Source organism: Anarrhichthys ocellatus, unplaced genomic scaffold, assembly GCF_004355925.1.
Source record: "Anarrhichthys ocellatus isolate YVR2014 unplaced genomic scaffold, GSC_Weel_1.0 scaffold72, whole genome shotgun sequence".
Classification (NCBI taxonomy): domain Eukaryota; kingdom Metazoa; phylum Chordata; class Actinopteri; order Perciformes; family Anarhichadidae; genus Anarrhichthys; species Anarrhichthys ocellatus.
Window position 1 is genome coordinate 1,291,660 of NW_022280102.1, and position 21,985 is coordinate 1,313,644.

Genomic DNA, 21,985 nt, shown 5'->3' on the forward strand with positions numbered 1-21,985 from the left:
AATCACACCTCTCTGACCGCCACCAGTTCAATAATGTCAATAAATTCAACTCTGACACAGCTCCAGTCTCTCAAGGTGTCCCCCCCATTGTCCGGTATTCGATCCCTTCCTCTTCATCCTCTACATGCTCCCCCTTGGTAACATACGCCACCATGGTCTCCATTTCCTCTGCTATGCTGACAACACCCAGCTGTACATCTCCACCAAATCCATCACCCCCACCACGCACTCCACCATCACCAACTGCCTCACAGATATTAGAAACCTGGGTGCAAGCCAACTTTCTCAAACTCAACAGCGACAAATCTGAAATCCTCATCATCGGCCCCAAATCACAAAACAAATCCGCAACTTCTCCCTCTGCATCGATGGCACCGCTGTTCCTGCTTCCACACATATCCGGAACCTCGGTATGACTTTTGATCAAACACTCTCCTTTGAATGCCACGTCAACCAAATCACACAAAAAACTTTATTTCATCGAAAAAACATCGCCCTTCTACGCCCCTCCCTCTCCACCTTAGCCGCTGAAATACTCATCTACGCCTTCATCACCTCTTGACTGGACTACTGCAACAGCATCGTACGGCACATCCACCAAAATCATCAACAAACTACAATACATCCAAAACTCAGTTGCTTGTCTGCTCTCCTATTTAAATCTGCTTTTATCCAGTGATGCTAGTTCTATTCTTACTGTTATAATGTCATCTCTCTGCCTTTTTTATATTGTTATTGGTTTCTGGTTTTACCATGTAAAGTGCTTTTAAATACCTTTTTAAAGCGATATACAAAAAAATTGTATTATTATTATTGTTAGTAATAACAATAATTAATCCAAACCATCACATGTGGAGCATGACTAGCATTGCTGAAGGTGTATTTGTTCATTTGATTGTATATGTGCTGAGGGGTACATCAGACAGAGAAGATGCCCTATATATGTTGAATTAGATAGACCACTTGAAGCAGATAAAAAGGTAGAAGTGGGTCAATATCATCCTTTAAAGCTCCGAAGAGGGTTGAAGTGGCCAAAAAATGCAAAGAGAGAGGGTTTTTCAGAGTTTAGACTAATACAATTTGGAGGACTAAAACAATTTTTCTCCTCCACACATACAGTGACAAGAAAGGCACACTCAGGCCCATCCAGCCAACTTGACATCCACTATACCCTGCCAAATTTATTACCATTAAACCTCTGTGAGGTACCATGTGACTCCTGATTTATTACAATCACCTGCGTCTGTGGGTGTGGTAGAATGCAAAATTGCCTGTGCGTGCATTGGCTGATAAAATGTGAAGCATGTGTCGAACAATTAAGTATTTACGGGTTGTCTGTTGGGGAAAAGACAGAGAATGATGAATGTTATTACTGTATCCCATTTACATACACTTGTGTTACTTCAAATGAACAGATGCACAGAATACAACATGTATTTGTGCAGGTCTGTTTGCTATCTTTGGCCAACACGTGATATTAATTCACCACAAAACAAATGATTTTAATGGCAACGTATCAATTCAATGTAACCCATTTGTGAAATAATCATAAGTAGGTTGAGAAAGTATTTCAAAGCATTATGACATTTAGCAAATATAGGATTCCCTTTCTGGAAAACATACATGAATGTGATTTACAAGTGGGTCCTACATGAATGTAAGTGTACCAAAAAAAGAGGCAGGAAACCAGTTGAGTGCACATGTTTCATCCCTGGAAGGCATAAAGAATTGATGACCTGTGGTGATATATTTGGAATATCATTTCCTGTAATAATTTGATATGGGAGGGGAAAGAGACGGAAATTTGCAGTAGTACTATTCTACTTTATAAATGCTGTTGTGCTAAATTAAGTTGACTGACTTTGGGCGGCTACGGGCAGGGCAGAGGCTTGAAAACACACGTTTCCGCACACATGATTACAGTCCATTATTCTGCTCCTGCATGTAAAATATCATACACATGTATACATATGTGTGGTAATTTGAATTTTACATACCCCTGCCTGTTCACTTATATGGTATAAGCATGAAAAAATCTTCATTTTGTTTCAATAAGCCTTGTTCTTGCTTAGCCATTGGGGGTCACTTACCAGGGTCTGATTCAATTATTCTTCCATTCACAACAGGAGGAAAACATTTTCATGGTGAATGGTTTGTCTAAATAGATTACCATCTCAAATAATTCAATTTCCGTTAATTTGATTGATTTCATACCAAGGGGGGGGGGAAGAAATCTTAATTTAAAACCATTGCATTTCTAATCAAACATTAACTGAGAGAGAGGCCTGGGTGAAAATATTTTATTACCACTTTCTCCACTAATTCAAATAGAAAATGCTGATGGCTGCCTTTTTAAATGGCACCACCAGTTTTCGGCGTGCGACTAGCTCATATGAGAAATCCTCAAAATAAACGACTTAACCGTTTGCAAGCTGCATTGATACACAGATTGAGCACACACAAACACCCAAATATACAGATAATCTATGCTTGGCCGTTACCACACGAGGATTCAAATGAAGCAGTTCAGTCATCTGATCCATTCCCATCCATTATTCATCCTGCTCGGGGAGACGGAGATGCTGGGCTTCTCTTCTCAGAGAGACCCAGGAACCCCATCTATTCTCATGAGCATAGGCAATGCAATGCAGAAGGGGAGTGAGTCACTGGAGAGTGAAAACAAAAGTTGAGAGTAGTGTGAAATATCCTGAGTGCACAAGAACTGAGATGAACCATCAGGCTTATACTAAATCGAATTATTACAAATCCCACAAAAATACAAAATGTGGAAATATAACTTATTGAGCACACCTCCACCAGGTGCAGACTGATGCCGATGCTATGCTGTCGGAAAGTAAAGCAGGCTGGCCGGAGCTGTGCGGGGAAAACACCTTGTGGAGACATTGTGTGAGTGGCAGGCAGAACTGGCAAGCTGCCACAGATAATAACATCTGAAATAAATTTGATGTGTGGAATTCAATCTGTAGTGATAGGGACGGCTGCAGCATTAGAGTGAAGCTCTAAATGCTATCTACTCATCCATGGAATGAGGACTGACACGCAGTCTCAGAGAATAGATTGTGCAATTAGCAGCCTTTGTGCTGTTTTGACACAATGAAGAAGGGAAATGAGATTCAACGTTGTCATGCACGGTTTTCTGTAGCCCCTGTGATTCCCACAAGATATTTCAAATGTATACTGTTTCAGGTGAGAATGAGTTCGGGAGGGTTGAAACATTACAAAATATAATAAAGCACACACAGAGAGAGTGGCGGAGAGAGTTGAATCGGTCACAGTTATTAATAATCTACAGTATTTAATTTCCATTCAAGCAGTCGGATTTTAAAATGTGAAATTCAAATGTGATTTTTGTTTCCCAATTTTGCGGAGCATGCCAAGTGTCAGAGATGTAATGCACCATTCAAAGCAAGGCGAGTGTCTTTGAGTAGACATCAATAGCTCGAGAACCGGAGTTTCACGAAACTTAATTATCATTCTCTTAATAAACCCTCATTCTACCAACATATTCATAACATAATAGGACTACTGACTGAGAATGAACAAACAACCATCATAGCAAAATGTTAACTTAGTTCTTTTCAAAACAGTATCAGTTATGTAATGAATGTTGTTAAATTATTATTAATATTTTGATTATGATTTTACGAAAGTTACAGTTCATTTGCATATCGTGTAAAATGAAAATAGACAGAGCACATGAGGAAATCTGTGCCTGCTGCATTTGTGTCTGTCTCCTTGAAAATGACTGACAGAGTGCCCCAACCCCACTGACAGCATGATACTTTAAATTAGGCACCACGGCAAACGTGAACTCCACACATATTTCCATCTATTAAAACTGCATATAGGCGGAATTGGATGCTTTTGACCGGTGTCCCCCCCGGACCCCAATACATATTATACATATTGGTATTTTTCAAAAAGCACTAAACAAAAGATAGGAAGTTATTAGGAACACACTAATTGACAAAGTCGTGGAAAATTGGAACGATAGAATCAAGCACATGATATGATTAAAAGTATAGCTCTGGGGTCTGTGGGGACCCCAGTTTGTAGGAATATGGTTAAACAGGTTTCAATGAGGTAGAGCACCATCATTACTGTCCTTTTACCAAACATATGTTGTTGTTGTTGTTTTGTCACTGAATACTCAATATGTTACAGTTTGATTTCAATTTTGGTTCTAAAAAAAGTAGCATAAATGTGTGTTCTTCCACACAAAAAAAGTGTCATATAGACACATCCTCTCTTTGTCTGCAGCCTTAAACAGATTAGAATGCACACTCCCGTCAACAAACAGAAGCTCACGCTGCTATTGAGCTGACTAGCCTATACTGTATAATAAACATAAACTAAAAGGTGTTTTATCTCATTTGTGCTTCAGCTATAAAAACCACAGCGCAGCCAGATGAGTATATGTTGGTCTCATCCACATGAACTAACAGACTATAACCATAAAAGAAAATGACTATAATATTCCTATAAAGTGTCTGTGGTTCTCGGTGGTGAGTTTATGGTTACCTCACCGCGCTCCATTGTATTTTACACTTCCCATGGTATCACTGTAATACCCCTTCAATATTCCTATTGGGAATTACAGTGTGGCTTTTTTTTAGTGGCAGTCTAGAAGGACAGTATCACTGTTTTGACATTATTTAAGATATGACTGTAATATTCCTACATTATTTTATAGGCATAGATGTCATCGCAACATAATGCAGCCCAGTATGATAGCAGGCTCCCTGCTTGAGCCCTCCCTCCGCCTCTCATGTGTCTACATTTTCATCCCATGGCCGTCTCTAGGTGATTTAGCGCCGCCAGTCTCAAGCAGGTGTCCAACATGGCGATCACGGGGAGCGGATCTCTCGCTATTTCTCTCTCAGTTTTCGTGATTTCAGCGGCGTTTCTTCGGAAAGGTAAGTTTTTGGTTTCTCGCGCGTTTGTTGTGTGTGTGTATGTGTGTGTCCGTGATGCACAATTACCCGCTTCACGCAGCTAAAGCAAGAGGAGCACCGGGGAGAAGTTGTGGTGCGTTTGCGCGCTAGATGCGCACAAGCTTCCACCACGAATCTCAGCATCACTTTCTACTGACTGCGATACCGCTGTCGACTCCAAAACATCCACGCTGTTTCTCGTGACTGTTGGGCTACTTATCTCGTAATTTGAGCGCTGATTGGAAGGGTGTTGTCCTGTGTAGTAGCGACAGAGGAGTGCTATAAAAAGTAGTGTTAGTGCCGCACAATTGCATCGGCGGAGAGAAAGTATCAGCAGCGACGATCGGGTGAAATGGTCGTACAGTATTCAGACCCACAGGGCAAGTTTAAGGCAATGTGTCGTGAAACGTGGCTCTTTTATCATGAAATACGGCCGATTCTCCGTTCACGAGAGAACACGGCTCCATCGCACTTGTACCGTTTTGTTCGTACCGCATAAACCCCCACAGTCCCAACTCATCCACGGTCTACAAATCTCCCAAGTCTGCGCTTCAGGTGCGCTTTGGAGGAAAAAACACGCATTGCAGCTCTAGTCTCGCAGTGTCCTCTGGCCGCACAACTGCAGCCTGGGATGCCAGTGTGTGTTCCAGTCCGCAGTCTTCACTTCTCCTCCTGTCATTGAGGCTGGAGATGTAAATCTGCCATGTCGCTTGTTGGGGCTTTGTCCCCCCCTCCCCCTTTTTTTTTTACAGTGTGAAACTGCATGAACCAGGGGTGCCTAACTGTGCAAACCATTGGAGCCCCACAGTCCGATCGTTTCCCCTGTTATTTCACCGCGGGTGCATCAGAGTCGCATGCGTCAGTGTTTCGTTTTTGTTCCTGGAAAACGTATGACAATACTGACGCATGTAAAGTGGTTAAAATGTCAGCTTGCAGCCGCTTTAAATGCCTCCCAGCGGTGGGATGGACATGTTGTGTTGTCAATCCCCGGGTTGTTAAAATGGCAAGCAACAGTTGCGATGACAGCTTTACACTTGGAAGTCTACTTGAGCGACTTCTTATTTATTTAATTTCTGTTTCTGATAGTGCCATTGGTGGCTACACATATTGACATCTGCATCACACATCAACAGGTCTGCAAAAACTCAACAAAGCCTCTTTGTGTGTCTGCGTGTGTGTGGTGTGAGATTAGAAACCTGCTCCCAAATTGAGGTGAGGCTACTAAATAAAGGACTTTTTTATTTTTTTACAGTGGGATTTTTTATTTTTACAGATGCAATGCTTTCATTTTTACAATTGGTGGATTTATTATGGTCACCGTTGAATGACATTCACAGCATTGTCTAGAGTATCCTTGTCACATTAAGTTAATTAACCTCACAGTCAAACAAAATAATGAGCAGCAACCTCAAGCTCAATACACCGAGGCTTGCAGCAGCAGGAAGCTGATGCGGCCTCTTAGTTCAGGTAAAGTCCCCATGCAAGCCAGAGAAAGTCTGATCTGACATCAGGCATTTTATTTGTTTGATTGTCTCTGTGGCAGCTGCTGGGAGCAGGAAAAAAGCCCCAAGCTCGAGCTTTTTTGAAGTGCTGACGGTCTGCTTTTTGACAGCCTTCCAATTTTTCTTTGTTAATAATCCACAATCAATGGATTTGAACTTTGTCTCCATATCTGGCAAGAGGTGAACAGCCCCACTAACTGGATGCTGCCTGTCACAATAGGTGTTCAGTTTGTTATAAAGATACCAAGGAAATAGGGTGTGTTAAAGAAAGAAGCTGACCCTGACTGTCATAAGAGAAAGTTGTTCCTACAGTACACACAGGGAATGATAGAGCTAAAGAGCTGCCTGGGCTGGGCACCCTGTTATGAAATGCTGACACTTTGCATTTTAACAAATAATCTGTTTAGCAGTATTTTCTCTCCCTGCGTCTCCTGGGGCTCGGCCTGCTGTACCATATCAGATGGACTAATTACAGAAGGTTGCATAATCCCACTTATTGCCAGCTTCAAGTCATTCGTCAGAGCTGAGTGATGGTGAAATGGATCAATACGAGCTGTCATGAAGCCTCAAGGCACCGCTGAAGGACGGGATCTCAGAGAAACAAAAGGAAACATACAGTTGTTACGGTGCCCTTGGTCTGCCAGTTGGCACGTGACAGGGTGAGTAATTGAAGATGTCCGTCTCTTGCTGCTTATGGTGGGGTTCGGCTTTGAAAAGGATACTGCGGAAATCGGCCAGCAGTGTGCTGCTCTGCCCTCAGTTTGTGTTTGCTTACAGCGAGTATGTTCTGGTGTTTTGTTTTTTATTTCCCCAGTTATCATACGAGTGTTGATCTCCCTGTGTTTTTCACATGTACTTGTCAGTGGTGCATAGTGCGGCCCCCAGTACCGGAAGAACATTCACACCTATATATGCATACTTCTGTTGAGTCCTGAATATAAGCCAATCTAGGGCCAGTGGTAGTACAAGGGCTCAGATCCTTGATTTAAGTAAAAGTAGAATTACAGCAGTGTTAAATACTTCATTCAAGTCCTGCATTCAACATTTTACAAAAGAAAACAGCAAAATATACTTAAAGTACCATTACGCAGAAACATTTCCCCTCTGAGTGTTATAAAGTATTATATCTTACTGCATTATTTTTTACTGATGCCTTAACAGTATGTGTAAGCAGCATTTTAATGTGCTAGGTGTTGGAAGTTTGGGCTAAATTAAATTAAATTAAATGCATCAGAATGCAACATTCTGTGATCAGGCCCTCATTTGTTTTGTGTTTAAAATTATGATTTAAATAATTTATTCTGCAATGTAACTGCAGTCGTCAAATAATGTAATGAAGTAAATACACACCAGCTGTTTGCCTCTCAAATGGAATGAAGTAAAAAAATATATATTCAAGTGCAAGTAGTGTGCTTGAATGTGATTCATTGATTGATCACTTGATCGAAATATAATCAAAAAATAATGTTAAGAAAAACTCCCCAAAGCAGAGGTGACGCCAACAAATCGCTTGTTTTGTCTAAACTCACAGAATATAAAGAAACAGCAGACCCTCACAAATGAAGAGGCTGAAACCTCTGTCGAAAGAATAATCGATTAATCAAGTAATACCTACTACCGAGTCAGAACCACATGCAGAGCCTCAGTGCTATCTCTGTTGCAAACTGAAGTGGCCTTCTCTCCACTATCTATAAAATAGCACTTACGGTACAGTGCCATGTTTCAGTATAAATTTAATACCACACTTAATGGCCCATTGATATGTGCCCTCTTGTGAAGTATTTCATCGCCGGTACGTTCGAGATCACCACCGTACATCATTTGTAACAATAATAAACTCTTCTATTTAAAGAAATTGAATTTAGTGCTCATTAAATTTGCATTAAACTCTGCTTAATAAGCTTCACTCTAATTGCTTGATAATGCATGGCACTACTTTATGCGGTGGCAGCTAATCTTACTGTTGGAAAGGGAGGGGATGGGAGAGAATTGGCAGCTAATGCATGTAAGGAACTAAGCCACTGGTATCACATGTAACAAAGTAAGTCATGTTGGTTAAAGTACATCACACCTTCAGGATGTTTACTTGCTGTATCTGCTTTGACCGTCTCTGCTGTGTATGTGTGAAGTTTTCGTCTGCAGATGGAGTGTTTTGTAAACCATTACCACCTTGCCTGAGCATGGCAAGAGTGGGAATGTGCGTCCACGATCGAACCTCACGCTCTCTTTTGAGACGCTTTTTTTTAAATGGATTTGGGCGCAGAAGGTCCTTGCAGCTCCAAGTGAATAGGCAGATTTCCCTTTAGTATTTGTTCTTCCCAAGTCAGAGGTTGGGGCAAGTCAGTCAGTTTATATAGAAACAACTTGGTTATAGAGGTCCATGTTAGCGGATAAAAAAAGAAATAAAATTCTTTCTATCTTTGATTCTTTTCAGTATCTGAAAGAGTCCAATCTCCAATCTCAAAAACATCACCTTGGGTGCTGAGTACGAGCTTTTGTTCTTCACTTACTTAATAGTGGGACCTTCAAGTAAAAACTGTATGAGGTTGTTCTGTCAAGGTCGCAGGAGTGGTGCTGTAGACCTGCTATCACTTTGAGTCATGTAGTGAGTAGAAACGTGGGACATTTCTATCTAAGGGATTTGTACTGCGGTGTCAAACTGAATGACAAACTGAGGACGATGAAAAATGTCTCCGTCTGTCTGTCTGTGTCGAAATGTAGTAAACAGTCAATTAGGAGAAACAGACAGATGACAGGTCCTTTCATGATTGTGGGGACAGAAGCTTCCATTCATGACTGTGCTGTGGTAATGAGGAGGAGAGCTGATGTCTCTGCTTATGAATATGACATTGTTTTCTCTGTTCCCTGGATCTGAGAGACCTCACTCTATTGGCTGCAATGCTCAGACGGTCCACAATGGAAAAAAAAAGGAAATGCAATGTTTTTGTTTTGAAAGGGGCACAGAGTGCACATTAGTATAGATGATAGAGCAATTACAAGCCACCATTAAGGCTGTGGAGCAGTCAAAGCACAGTATATTCTTTAGGCAGATATCCTCCGTAAACCTGCAATGTAATTCATATATCATTTGTAATGAACAAGAATCCAGTTCAGTAATGTGACGATTCTTAAAAATGGCTAGAAGTGAACTGACTATTCATCTGTCTCACGGCAGATGCCAGTAATTGAGTTTTTATGAAGGCTGGATGAGATTCAAACTTTGATACCTTTAAACCTTCCCTAAATTTAACTCCAGTGTGCTGTGTTGCCAAATAATTTTGAAATAAAGTTGTTCAGGGACTGCAGGGAGAATCCATCTGCTGTTAAATGCTGAATTTACTAAATGCAGTCATTGCTGGATTGACTCCTTGCCTTGCCATATTATGATTTAACTGAGCCACTCCTAAAGAGTGCAAACAGGATAAACTGTCATGACGTTGGTGATTCTTTGACTTCTCCTCTAGCGCCGCCATGCGGTTATAACGTTTGGTCTTTAGTGACATGTGTCGACATTTATCGGATGGATTGCAAGGAAATTTGGTCCGCATGTTCATGGTCCCATCAGGATGAATTGAAATAACTTTGGTGATCTCTCAATTTTAATCAATTTTAATACTTTGGTTTCTGACCAAATATATACTGTATGTATATATAACAAAGTCCCATTCCCATCAACCTCAGCTGTACTTTAGTTTCAGTGCTAATTAGCAAATATTAGCATGCTAACAAGCTAAACTAACTTGGTAAACATTGCAGCAAAACATCGGCATGTCATTTGATGCAAATTTGAACATTTTTTCTGTTTTGAATAGCTTCACATACAATATTTTTCGTGTACTGCTTCACTAAAATATTTCATTTTTTTGCCCTTACATAATTTGTTCACTCATCAATGTGTCAGATGATATCTGAGACACCAATGATCTGATTCTCACAAACATTAGATAATATATTTGTTTGGGCCTAAAGTGGAACAATTGCAACCTAAAAATAGGCAAAGCATATTTCTTACTCTGGTCCAGACAGTGATTTAATCTTTAACTTAGTATTGCCTTGTTTCTTTAACATATTATGGACCACCCAAAACAGATCATATTTTTAAGAAACTATCCAGCGTTTCGATCAGTCACAACAAAAGAGAAATTCAACAGAAAGAGAGCCCCGAGAGTGGCTGAGTCTCAGACCAGAAGTCACAGCATTGAGACTAAATAACTGCTGATCAATGTGCAGGAGAAAGGACTCTTTTCTGAGAGAGAAGACTGCATCTCTAATCAATAAATTCAGTTATTGAGCTCCCACTAATCCACTGCTTGAATTGGAATGAGACATGGACATTTACAGAGATTGAGTTTGGGAGTTGGTCGGCCCACGCCCCCTTTTGGACCCGTCCCATATGATGTCCCCTGTGGATTGATGGCGGCCCATTCACTTTTATTCAGAATCTGAAGGCGAGAGCTTTTCTCTATCTGGCAGAGCTCAGTTGTTGCACCTTGCCTCTCAGACAACAGCAGAGGAGCAGCACCTTTCTGTTTCCTATCTGGGCTTGTTCGGGCAGATCTGAGCCTGATAAAATAACCACTGTGCACCCAGAGTCCTCTGTAAGCAGCGGCAAGCAGGTGGAAGCAATGCAACGTCGCTGGAGAAAATCAAAAGTACTATGTACAAGTCAGTGCCAACACAACACTAATCAATAAAACTTGCATTAAAACAATGTGCTGCTGATGCCATGCTTTTACTCTGAGATTGGAGTATAAATGTAAGAAATGAAATGCTTATATACAATGAGATACTGGGACAGGTACCCTACTTTCTAAACAGCATCCTGTAGAATCAGCCCCTCCCTTTCTTGTTGAAGTGCCGTTTTCAAATTCATTTATGCAGACTGAATGAAATATTATTCCCTTACACAGCAGGATGTAGCTAGACTTGGGGACAACATTAGAATAGCCCGGTCCTTCCAACTTGCTATGTTTCTTTTCAGCAGTGCATCCGTTGCACCCTGATGTTCCTCTAATTCTATTTGAACAATACACTCAGGGATGCCAGCTGTAAAGAACAAACAAGCCTTCAAGAAAGAACCTTAAAAACACAAAAGGAAAAATTGTAAAAAAAAAAGAAAAAGAAATGTATAACCCTGAAATATATTCGACCTTAATTAAAATGTTCTTTTTTTTAAATTAAACGCTACTTTATCAAGCAGTTTGAATACTTAAATGTCACAAAAATATCCAACCAGCAGTCCAAAACCCAAAGATATGAAACAACCCGAAGAGATTTACATAATATAAAACACAAAAACAAAACAAAAAGCTGCAAATCATCACAGTTGAGAAGCTGTAACCAGAGAATGTTTATTGTTTGATGAATCGATTAATCAACTAATCATTTCAGCACTACCACTTATGATGTTTGTGTGCTGACTTGAAATGAACTTTTTAGAAAAAATGACAGTCAATGCAGGACATTTAAGTTCTTTTCAAGGTGCATCCTAAGAACATTTTGACGCTGATGTTTACACAGAAGAGAGCTGTTGTCTGACGGGTTGGTGCTGCATGCCTTGGGGGCATCATCATGAGTTATCAGCGTGACGATAGACCCATCTTAATTACTCTCCGATACAGCACTATAATCTGTCATTGTCGGGCTGATCAAGACTGTGCAAACCAAGCACTACGACTCATTCACCCAAACCAGAAGCCCATCGATTATTTCTCATACTTGAGTCATTGCACTGCGAAGAGACATGGGAGGCAATAGAGCTAATGGAACAAGGAAACTCAAAGTCACATTGTTTACATCTGAGATGACAGGTAAATGTATTTGAAAGGAAATATGGGCTTGATCCACTGGCTCCCGAATAACAGTCTGTCTGTAGCTAACAAGGAAAGTAAAGCTGCCAAACGATCAACTGGCCTGCAGTTCAGATGTGGAGCTCACTGCACAGCAGCTCCTCTATCTCTAAATCAAATCTTTGTCTTGTGCTTAGCATAACTGAACATTTTGATTTAACTCGTCACATTTATTGATAAAAGGCACCTCCAGAGCACACAGACCCACACGTTCTCTATGTTTTCGTCTTCTTGTTGCCATCAAAGCTGACGTTTTGGCTTTTGTCGGCGGCTGTATGTACGATTGCCCGCATATTGGAGATAATAACATTATTGTTTTATGCCAGTTCCCTACGACTACTAACTGTGCTATAATGTTTCAGTTTGTATACAGGAAATGAACATACATAACGGTTTTATACTAACAGGAAATGATAAAATTATTCAATGATGCCACTTTGTCTTTTTAAAAATGTAATTAATAATTGGTTTGTTTATTAGCCTTTTGATAAGGTTTTATTATCGTTAGAGAATTACATTATGGGAGAATAGAGTCCATCAACCATCAAAAATGTCTGTTTTTAATGTGAATATTGACTGTTTTAAATACACTTTTCCAGTTGGAAAACACCACAAGACCTGATTTAAATTAGTATGTATTTGTGACTTGAGAAACAGCCAATGATTCCATATGTATTGATGTAAAATATGTTGTACCTGCAGAATTGTCTGTCTTTGGTACAATTTAAACATTTGATTAATTTGGTTTAGGTCCATATTTTTGTGTTTGAGGTACAATACATATTCATGTGCCCGATTAGAGGAGCTTGAGTTATAGATGTAGAATCGGCATTTTTGAAACATGGTTTATAATAATGAGGCCATTTAAATCCATGACACTGTAGCAGCTCCAATGCTGGTTACACACCAGTAACCAGCAGCAAAATGTAGTGAATGAGTCAGTCCCCCTGTGTTCCCGTTGTAGCAAGTGTTTAAGAACAGAGGATAGACGGGAGAGCAGTGTTGCCATTTTACACTGTAAACATCTACAGTACATTTACTCAAGTACTGCACTTAAGTTCAATTATGACATACGTGTAGTTGAGTGGTTTTATTCTCTGCCACTTTATACTTCTACGCTGCTGCATTTCAGAGGGGAAATGTTGTCCTTTTTACCCCGCTACATTTATTTAACAGCTGTAGTTACTACTTAGTTTTTACACAAAGAAACATATGGTATGTATATATACTGTATATGTTTTTGTGATATGATGCAGTAAGTGATTCAGACAGTTGCAACCAAAGGCTCAAAACATTTAAAGAAAATCAATTCCAAACTTTGTATTTTATCTTAAACCATTTTGTATTAATTTCACTAATAACTTTGTATATACATTTTGTTTTTGCTCCCTCTTGGCTGGAATTGCTGTATATTTTATTTATCTCTCCTGTTTTCCCAATGGGGTCTAACAGGGGTGTTGAGTCTCCTTTAATGAGCTGTGGGCTTTAATGGAGTCAACAGTGCAATGTTTTTATTTATTTATCATTATGTGCTGATGTTTGTTTCCTCTTGGTTCCTTGTCTTTGCAGCACTTTATAACTTTCTTATTAAAAATCTTGTACAACTTATATTGTACAAACTATAGTCGTACTGCTGAACGTAGCCGACTTCTTATAGACGGATGTGGCAGACCTTCATTAATGCTATTCATTTGTCAAGATAAGCCGATTCCACTTGTCAGATTTCCACTCAAAGTTAATTCTTTCATCTGTCCCTTATTCTTTGTTCCACCAGCGGCAGGAAAAAAAAATCAGAGCAGTTATATTTGCATGTATAAATATACTCAAAAGTGTACTATTTTTGATGCTGCTTTGTGAGTCTGCTCTGAAGTTTTATGTTTCTTTTTTTGTGAGAGGCCACACCCATTGACACTAGAAAACTTAAAATGTTGACAAATGATTTTTTAGTGACTGAAAAAAATATTTACATGTTTCAGTGTGTAGGCTTTAGGATAAGGTTGCAGGTTTAAACCAACTGAAAAGGACCCGTTCTACAGCAGCATTTCATGACAAACTCCTAAGAATATAGTAAATAAGAGAGCCCACCGACGGAATAACAAAGTGGACCCTCCTTACACTCGGGTAAAGGAACTACCAACCAACAACCATTCCTCACGGTACTTTTAGTGCTCCACGCTCTTTTCTGCAATCAGGTCTCATTTAGCTTCGACAGTCCATGATGCTCTCATAAATTTAATTGGTCATTGTAACGTCTGCTCTCTAAAACTGTTTCTATTGGTTTGCTGCTATCCTCCGAGGCAGAACACATGCCAGCACTCATTAGCACAGAGCTACAGTTTCACTTGTTTCACTTCTTTTAATGTGCCTTGATGTTGCAGCACAATAATGATGCAGCTGCAGTTAGGGCAATAGGGGTGTATTGACAGTAACTGCTGAAATGTATGGACACAGCAGCACAGCATTGGACATTTATGCACTAGACTGAAATTTGCTCTGTCCGTCTTGTGGTATGGATTTTTTTTTTGCAAGCTTCAGTGTTCACACAAAAAGAGCTCCTTCCCTTTTGAGAGCTGTCAGTCCATTTAATGGAAGTAGAGTAGTTGCATGAATCTTAAAGCTGTTTACTTGTGTGAAGTCGGAGAGCTCTAGTTTCAGGCGAGTGCATGCCACAAAGCACAACTTTGCACTCTTATTTCCTTGAGGCGCAGCAGATCATAAACAGTGTAATTATCATCAGTTGTAAACAGGATAATTACTGGAATTGTCAGTTTATGCAGCCATAAACTAATTCCCAGTTTAGCTGCAGTGACTTTTCAACCAAATCTAACAGAATGCTCTTTATTAATACGTAAAGTAAAAAATGGAAAGAGAAACTGCAAAAGATGGTGAAGATTTTGTGTTTATTATTATTATTTAACGTACAATGTTATTTCAAACTGCAAATCTGGTTAATGTGTGCATAATGGCTGAGGACCTTCTGCCTTTCAAATTAAAGTTTGCTTTTTGCTTGTACTTGCAACTCCTCTACTTACTGGGCAAGTTTCCTCTTGGGAGAAACTCCTGCGAACTCCCCACACATTACCAAACTGTACGTCATTTTGGAGAGAGCTTTGCTTTTAAGAGAGATGATGTGATTGGCCCTTATTGTTTCCAGCTTCTAACACTCTCACTGATAATGTATGATAATAGCTCCTGTCCATAATTCCCCCCTGTTTCCTGGACCACAGGTCTGCAGTCATCGGTTTTGATTTAAATGTTGCTAAATCCTGATGAGTGCATGCAAATATCACCTTTTTCTAACTAAGCCCTGCCCAAATATACAAATTGCTCCTGTGAAATAACCAGAACTGTTCCAGCTAGCACGAAGCTGATTAGGATAATTTGTCGTCAGGCCATTTAAGAGCATTATGGTGCGGAAACACCAACACAGTGGTATCCTGCTTAAACTGTGGCGTGGCTGATTAGATTTAAATGTATTTACACTTAGATTTGATGTTTTTGTGTTTATTAGCATTCACCCAATACAATTTATTCACCTCATGTGTATGCCTATTGAAGTTTAAAAGGATGTATACATATGATGCTGTTAACTTGATTTTGTAAACATGTGGATGTTACTTGCCACCTTCAATAAAACTAATAAAACAATGCTGTAAAGTGGTTCACTTTTGTCTTTTACGAACTCCCAATTACAGTAGAAATGTCTTTCATCTCATAAAAAATCTCAGAGAAATATATGAGCAGAATATGTTTCACGGCCTCATGTGGTCCTAACTCACCAAATGAAAGGTTTTGTGCTGTCAGCATAAGTCAAATTTAGCTCTGTATAGGAAACCACTGAGGAAGACAGAGCTGCTCTACTCTAAAAACAGATATCAATAAATGTAAACAGCACCGGCCTAGGGATGTCATTAAAAAGAATAGCATGTCCAGACCTCATAAAACCAAAACATATTGTTATTTCGAAGCAGCAGGAGTTATTGCCTGTGAGCACTAAGATGACATCCATCAATTTAAGGTTTTATTGGAAAATGTAGATAGGCTGCTTGGGAGATGTAAATGATTTACTTAGCATAAAGCTTTGCTTGAACAGGCAGCGAGATAGTGTAGTTAGTGAGGGCAGGGAAGTATGCATGTGACAAAGGCGGTATTGAAGCAAAAGCTGATTTCCCAAGCCTAAGAGAGCCACGATCTGTGCATGAATAAATAGGCTGGACCTGCACAACGTGGATTATTCTGCTTCAAATATCAGTAGGCTTAAGGGCTGTCAAATGGCATACATCTGTAATAGGGTTGTTGTACATGATTTCATTTTTGTCACTTGTACCCAAATGTCACATCTTCTAAGGTCTGCGCTGACTGCTTCTCACTGTGTGCACAAATTGCTGTTTTATTCCCTCTGCCTTTTTATATTGTGCGTTCAGGCCAATTTAACTTAACCTCCTCACATTTAAAGCTCTTTTCATTGAATTTCTAATGATATGATGGCAAATGAAAACTTCGTCTGTAATAAAAACTGTTCATACGGTAGATCTCAGACAAATCACTATGAGCATCATTACCGCATGCCAGTGCAATATGACAATATGCAATATGTGGTGTGTGACAGCCACCTGGATAATGAAATTAACATAGAAGAACCATTGATACTTGCTGCATTGAAGTTTGGAAAACTCCACACCACAGTTTTAGAAATGCTATGGCTTCAAAGTACAGAGCATTTGCATGCAGTTGTGTATCACTTTGACACGTTGGCCTCATCTTTCAGTAAATCTCAAATCTACATTTATTCAAATGTGTTCAGTGCGGTGAAGGTTGACACTGCATAATCCATCAAAAATGTTCCATTTGAAGAGAGGGGCTGGAATTATTTGAATCATCAGAAAGCAGCCTTGCTTGTGTTGAAGCAATAGAGAAAGTTTTAACCCAGTGAACAAAAACAAAACATCAAAAAAAGTGATATATATAATATATATCTATGGCATGGACGTCTTTTCTCTCATTCTGACCATGTCTTTCTCTTTTCTGCTGTGTGCTTCTTGCAAAACAATACAGTAGATAATGTATTCTCCGTCAGTTGTAGACGTGTCATAAGAGGATTTAGTTCATTATAAGGAGTAAAGAGTTTATTTTTTTAATGACATATATTTGATAAAGAAGTGAAGGTTGGGATGGGTTTGGTTTTTTAGTGTGTCATTTTCACCAAAGAAATCAAAAGGAAAGTCTTAATGATTTAGTATTAACACCCTCATTTCTTGCCACATCTGGCATTTGAAGGGAAAGGCAGAAATGGCTTGCAACAAAGATGTTATGTCCATCGACAGTTATCTGATTTTCTCAACTTTTCACAAACACCTATATTTCACCTCCAGCTGATGTTATTTAATTTGCAATATGTTTGAAATTGTGTTCTTCCTCAAACCTTTGAGCTTTATTCTTTGTTTGCATTCATTTCCTGTTCCTTTTTGCCTTAGCCTAAATCTACGATTGTTGTTGTGTTGTTCAAGGTTTCTTGCCATGAAAGGAACTTTCAAATCAATAGATACAGGTATAAAATATCTGCTCCGCAGAAATGTAATGATATCTTGAATGCAGCAGACCATTAAGTTAATCATTTCCTTTGACCAACAAAGATGTACAAATCTGGACATAAAGGTAAAGCTGGCTACATTCTTACTTGTCTTTAGTTGGTAATTGCTTTCATATTGCATATACAGTATATGGATGTGTATTCAATTATAATAGTGGTTTAAATTCCCTAGTTGTACCGCAAAGTTTAAAAAAACTGTACTTGTGTCCACCTTCATTTGTAGCGGCGGTAGAAATGTGATGAATATTGAAGAGAACAAAGACGATGCGTTTCAATAGCTGTCTTTTCAGTGACTTCAGTCAAGGTTGCAGCTCAGTTGAACGTATTATGCGACGTTTTCATTTACACAGATCTCAGCTCTCCACTACATCTGTGTACGGGGGAGCTGGGAAGCAGTACTTTCTCCCCTTTGTCCAATCTCAAGGTTGGAATGTGTGGTGAGGGACCCATGTGTAGAAAATGAATTAAGCAGCATTTTACTGTGCTTTAGTTAAGGTCAAAGCTGTTCGTTAAATGTCAGTCACACTTCTAATGTGCTTTATAGATCAAAATATATAGTTTTTATTTATTCAAAATAAGTGAAGCAATTACCAATGTTTACTATTTACTTACCATGTACAACCTTGTGTTTTCATTATCAGCTGGCATCCTTACAGGAAATCCAACTGGACTAAATCGAGCACACAAAATATTTAATTTAGTTTATTCCCTGGCCTCCAGCATTCTGTCAAGTCATGTTCACTAATTGGTTATAGGATAAGAAAGCAACACTACCCTTTAACGAAAAAGTTCAGCATTTCGCGAGATACACACACTGGATATTTCGCTTTCTTGTTGAGAGTTTGATTAGAAGATTGATGCCACTCTCATTTCTGCATGCCAAGACATGAAGCTACAGCCAGAAGATGGTTAGCTTAGCATAAAGAGTGAAAACAGGGGAAACATCTCTCACCTGGCTCTGCCCAGCACCTCTAAAGTTCACTAATTAACATGTTATAAATAAAATGTCACGTCAAGATTTTCATGGGGCCAGAGCCAGGCTAGCTGTTTCACACTACTTCCAGTCTTCCTGGCTCTATAGCCGTGGAAAAAAACACTAATTGTTGTTTTTACAATACGGTTTTTATACAGATTAAACAAACAAGAGATATTGTGCTAGCTGTCTTTTAGCGAAGCTACAGAAATGACAATTAATTCACGGTAGAAACCGACTGGCAATATTACAGGAGGTAAAAAAAGGTGCATAAAGGTAACCGCACTCTTTTATGTCATCATTCTGCAGAAATTGCAGTTTGGAGATAAGGTTTGTTAAACGCCTCTTTGTCAGTAACAGTGGGAAAGTTAACAAACAAAAACAGCCTTTTTTTGACACATGTATTTCAGTCCATTGTACACAGTAAACATCACTCCTGCAGAATAAAGAGAGACTTGTTGTCTCTTTAACTTGTTGATTAGCTGCACAGGTAGATAAAGAGACAGCAAAGGGAACTTTCATGGTTACTTGGATGACACATTGAGCCCATGGCTGACGAAGTGTTGAATGACAGTTGGCAGGGCCCTCGGGGAACCAACTGTCAGCTGAAATATATTGTAAGTGTAAGTGACATTATTAGGAAAATGCTGTCACCTCGTGCACATGCAATATCTAAAGTTTGAAACGATATATTCATAGTAAACAAACTATTAGTGTAATGGGTGACATGCTACGTCCAACGATTATGCATAATTATGTTTAATAATTCCCCCGACACACAAGCAGACAAACCAACCGCGTGTTTGTTTCTGTCTCTGGCCATCGCTCTTTGTGTTGAGTAGGTCACCTCTGAATATTCATCACCTCTTATGTCATCAGCGCTGACGCAATTTGCGAGAAAACATTGCGCTCTTCACTCCGTGGCCGTATATTGCCAACGCGGACCAGCTCGGCCATCAGGCATCCACAATGACATAATTATGGAGTATTAAACTGTCACAATGACATATCAGTCAGACAAGATATGCAAAAGGCCCACTTGGTTTACCCTTACTCTTGTCAGAACGGCCTGAAAAATGTAGATTTGTTTGCCGCCGGATCACAATTACGATTGGTATTTATGAGCGCCATCAAGCCTTCAAGAGGAGCTGCATTTGAAGGTGACTCTGGGATGCATCACATCAGACTGCGGACACAGTGAAACAAGGCTTTCAGACAAGCTGTCTCCTCTCACCAAGCCTTTTAAATCATCATCACTCTAGCCAGCTGTATGATAGTTCACATGATATATCATCTGTTAGAGCTGCAGCATACGCACCACCAGCAGACAGTGACATTGAGTCTGGCAGCGAGCCGTCGCTCGTTTCAACAGCCGCAGTCGTGTGATGCTTTTGTTTCCCGTTATTAAGCTATCGCTTCCATGCTGTTGTGTTAAGCGTCACTTAAGCTGCCAGTTATGTTTAGGGGATGTTTCTTTAGGCGCCTTTTTTAATGTTCAGTTGTTCTGCTGTCCGTCCAAATGTCTTTTAGCCAAAGCTCAGCTGTCTACCTTTATACAGGCTGAGTAAATTGGCTATTGGTCACACTTAAGCTAAAGGAAAAGAAGATCCAACCTGGACCTTATTTGTGTCGCTATGGCCACCATTCCTGTTGTTGTGATAACGTTGTGCATGTTGGCCTAATTGTTGAGCAATCACACATTTTTTGTAAATACATTTTTTGATGGGGGGTATTTTTGTCTTTTTTGATAGTCAACAGAAGAGACATGAAAGGAAATGAGACGAGAGATAGGAAGGATGACATGCAACAGAAGTCATCGACTGTTCTCAAACTGGGGACATCGTGATTGGACCAGTAAATTCAAGTGAAACCAAAGGCTAACTATGATATTTCATTGACATTTCAGTGGAATCATATCGTGAAGATCTGTGATATTCTATATTTTTCTTACTGTCAACAAATCCCATGAGAAGATTAAAAGCAACAATGAGCTGATTTTGCTAGCCCCAGACAGGTTAGGGTAAAGGGTTAAATCAGACATTATTCAATAATACAAGGTGGTCGTTCCAAGGCCAGTCTTAGGTGGTATTCAGATTAAGCTGTTCATATGAAAATGTTTCATCTCAGCACTGAGTATATCAGTAAGAATACAACCAATTAACCAAATATGTATTTCTACCTGAGGTGTTCTGACTAAAGAAATCATATTCTGCCAATTAAAAACAAAGTACATATAAAAGGTGTTGCTGCGTCTAACACAGGAAACAGAACTGATTATCTCAGTGGTAACAATGTGCCTCCATAGTAACAGTAAAAAACTGTAAAATGACAGATTTCTTTTATGGTTAATAAACAACACCTTTTTTCCTCATCCTTGGTGTGTGAATGTAAACAGGTTATTCTAAGCAAGCTATGACATCTACATGATAAACTGCTACCAGGACAGCAGGGTCACCAGTCCATGTAAAAGTAGCTGCTGTGTCCACGCAGGGATGCCCTTGTTCTTTTCCTGTACCCCATTCCTTTGTTTTCTTCCTCACTCCTCTTTATGTGACACAGCCACTTACAGTTAGAGAGCAGGTGTGGGACTGGCCTCAGCTGGGCTTTATACTTGATTGTCCTTGGACCCCCATGTTTGTCTTGTAACCTCGGCTTCAGAGGCTCCCTTACATCACCGGCTATTCTTAAAGCTCCCCTTAACCATTGATTAATCCACTTTAGTCTGATTCAGATATGATTAAAGGCAAAGCATCAAAGCATTTTAAGGGGGTAATTACTCACTCATTAGCCATATGTTTGACAAGTATGCCCTCCTGGCATTGGAAGCGTCTCTATTAATCATAAACACATCTGACAAAAGGCGATGATGAAACGATGAAATACATATCCTGACATAGAATCAGTAAGATTATATTATTGATGAATTACAGAGCAAGCTGTCATAAAATAGCATAGTCGTTACTTGATGTATGACTGCAGAGAATATATTTTGGGTCATCTTGTGCCGCCACCATATTTCTTCACAGACCATGTTGCTGACATCACTATCAGTGTGACCTGCTTGGGGCATCTCTCCCCCTCCCCGCCCCCCCCCCCCCGCCCACCCCCCACCACCC

The 21,985-nt window shown here is 39.7% G+C and overlaps 1 protein-coding gene across 2 annotated transcripts in view; it reads left to right on the forward strand.

Moving 5' to 3' along the window:
• Positions 1-4,817: 4,817 nt before the first annotated feature.
• Positions 4,818-21,985, forward strand: part of cadm1b (cell adhesion molecule 1b) — a 121,586-nt gene continuing 104,418 nt past the window's right edge. For both annotated transcript variants that reach the window (XM_031873537.1, XM_031873538.1), the window contains exon 1: positions 4,818-4,937. In XM_031873537.1, coding sequence (XP_031729397.1) covers positions 4,862-4,937 — 76 coding nt within the window. In that variant the 5' untranslated portion in view covers positions 4,818-4,861. The remainder of the gene's footprint in view (positions 4,938-21,985) is intronic.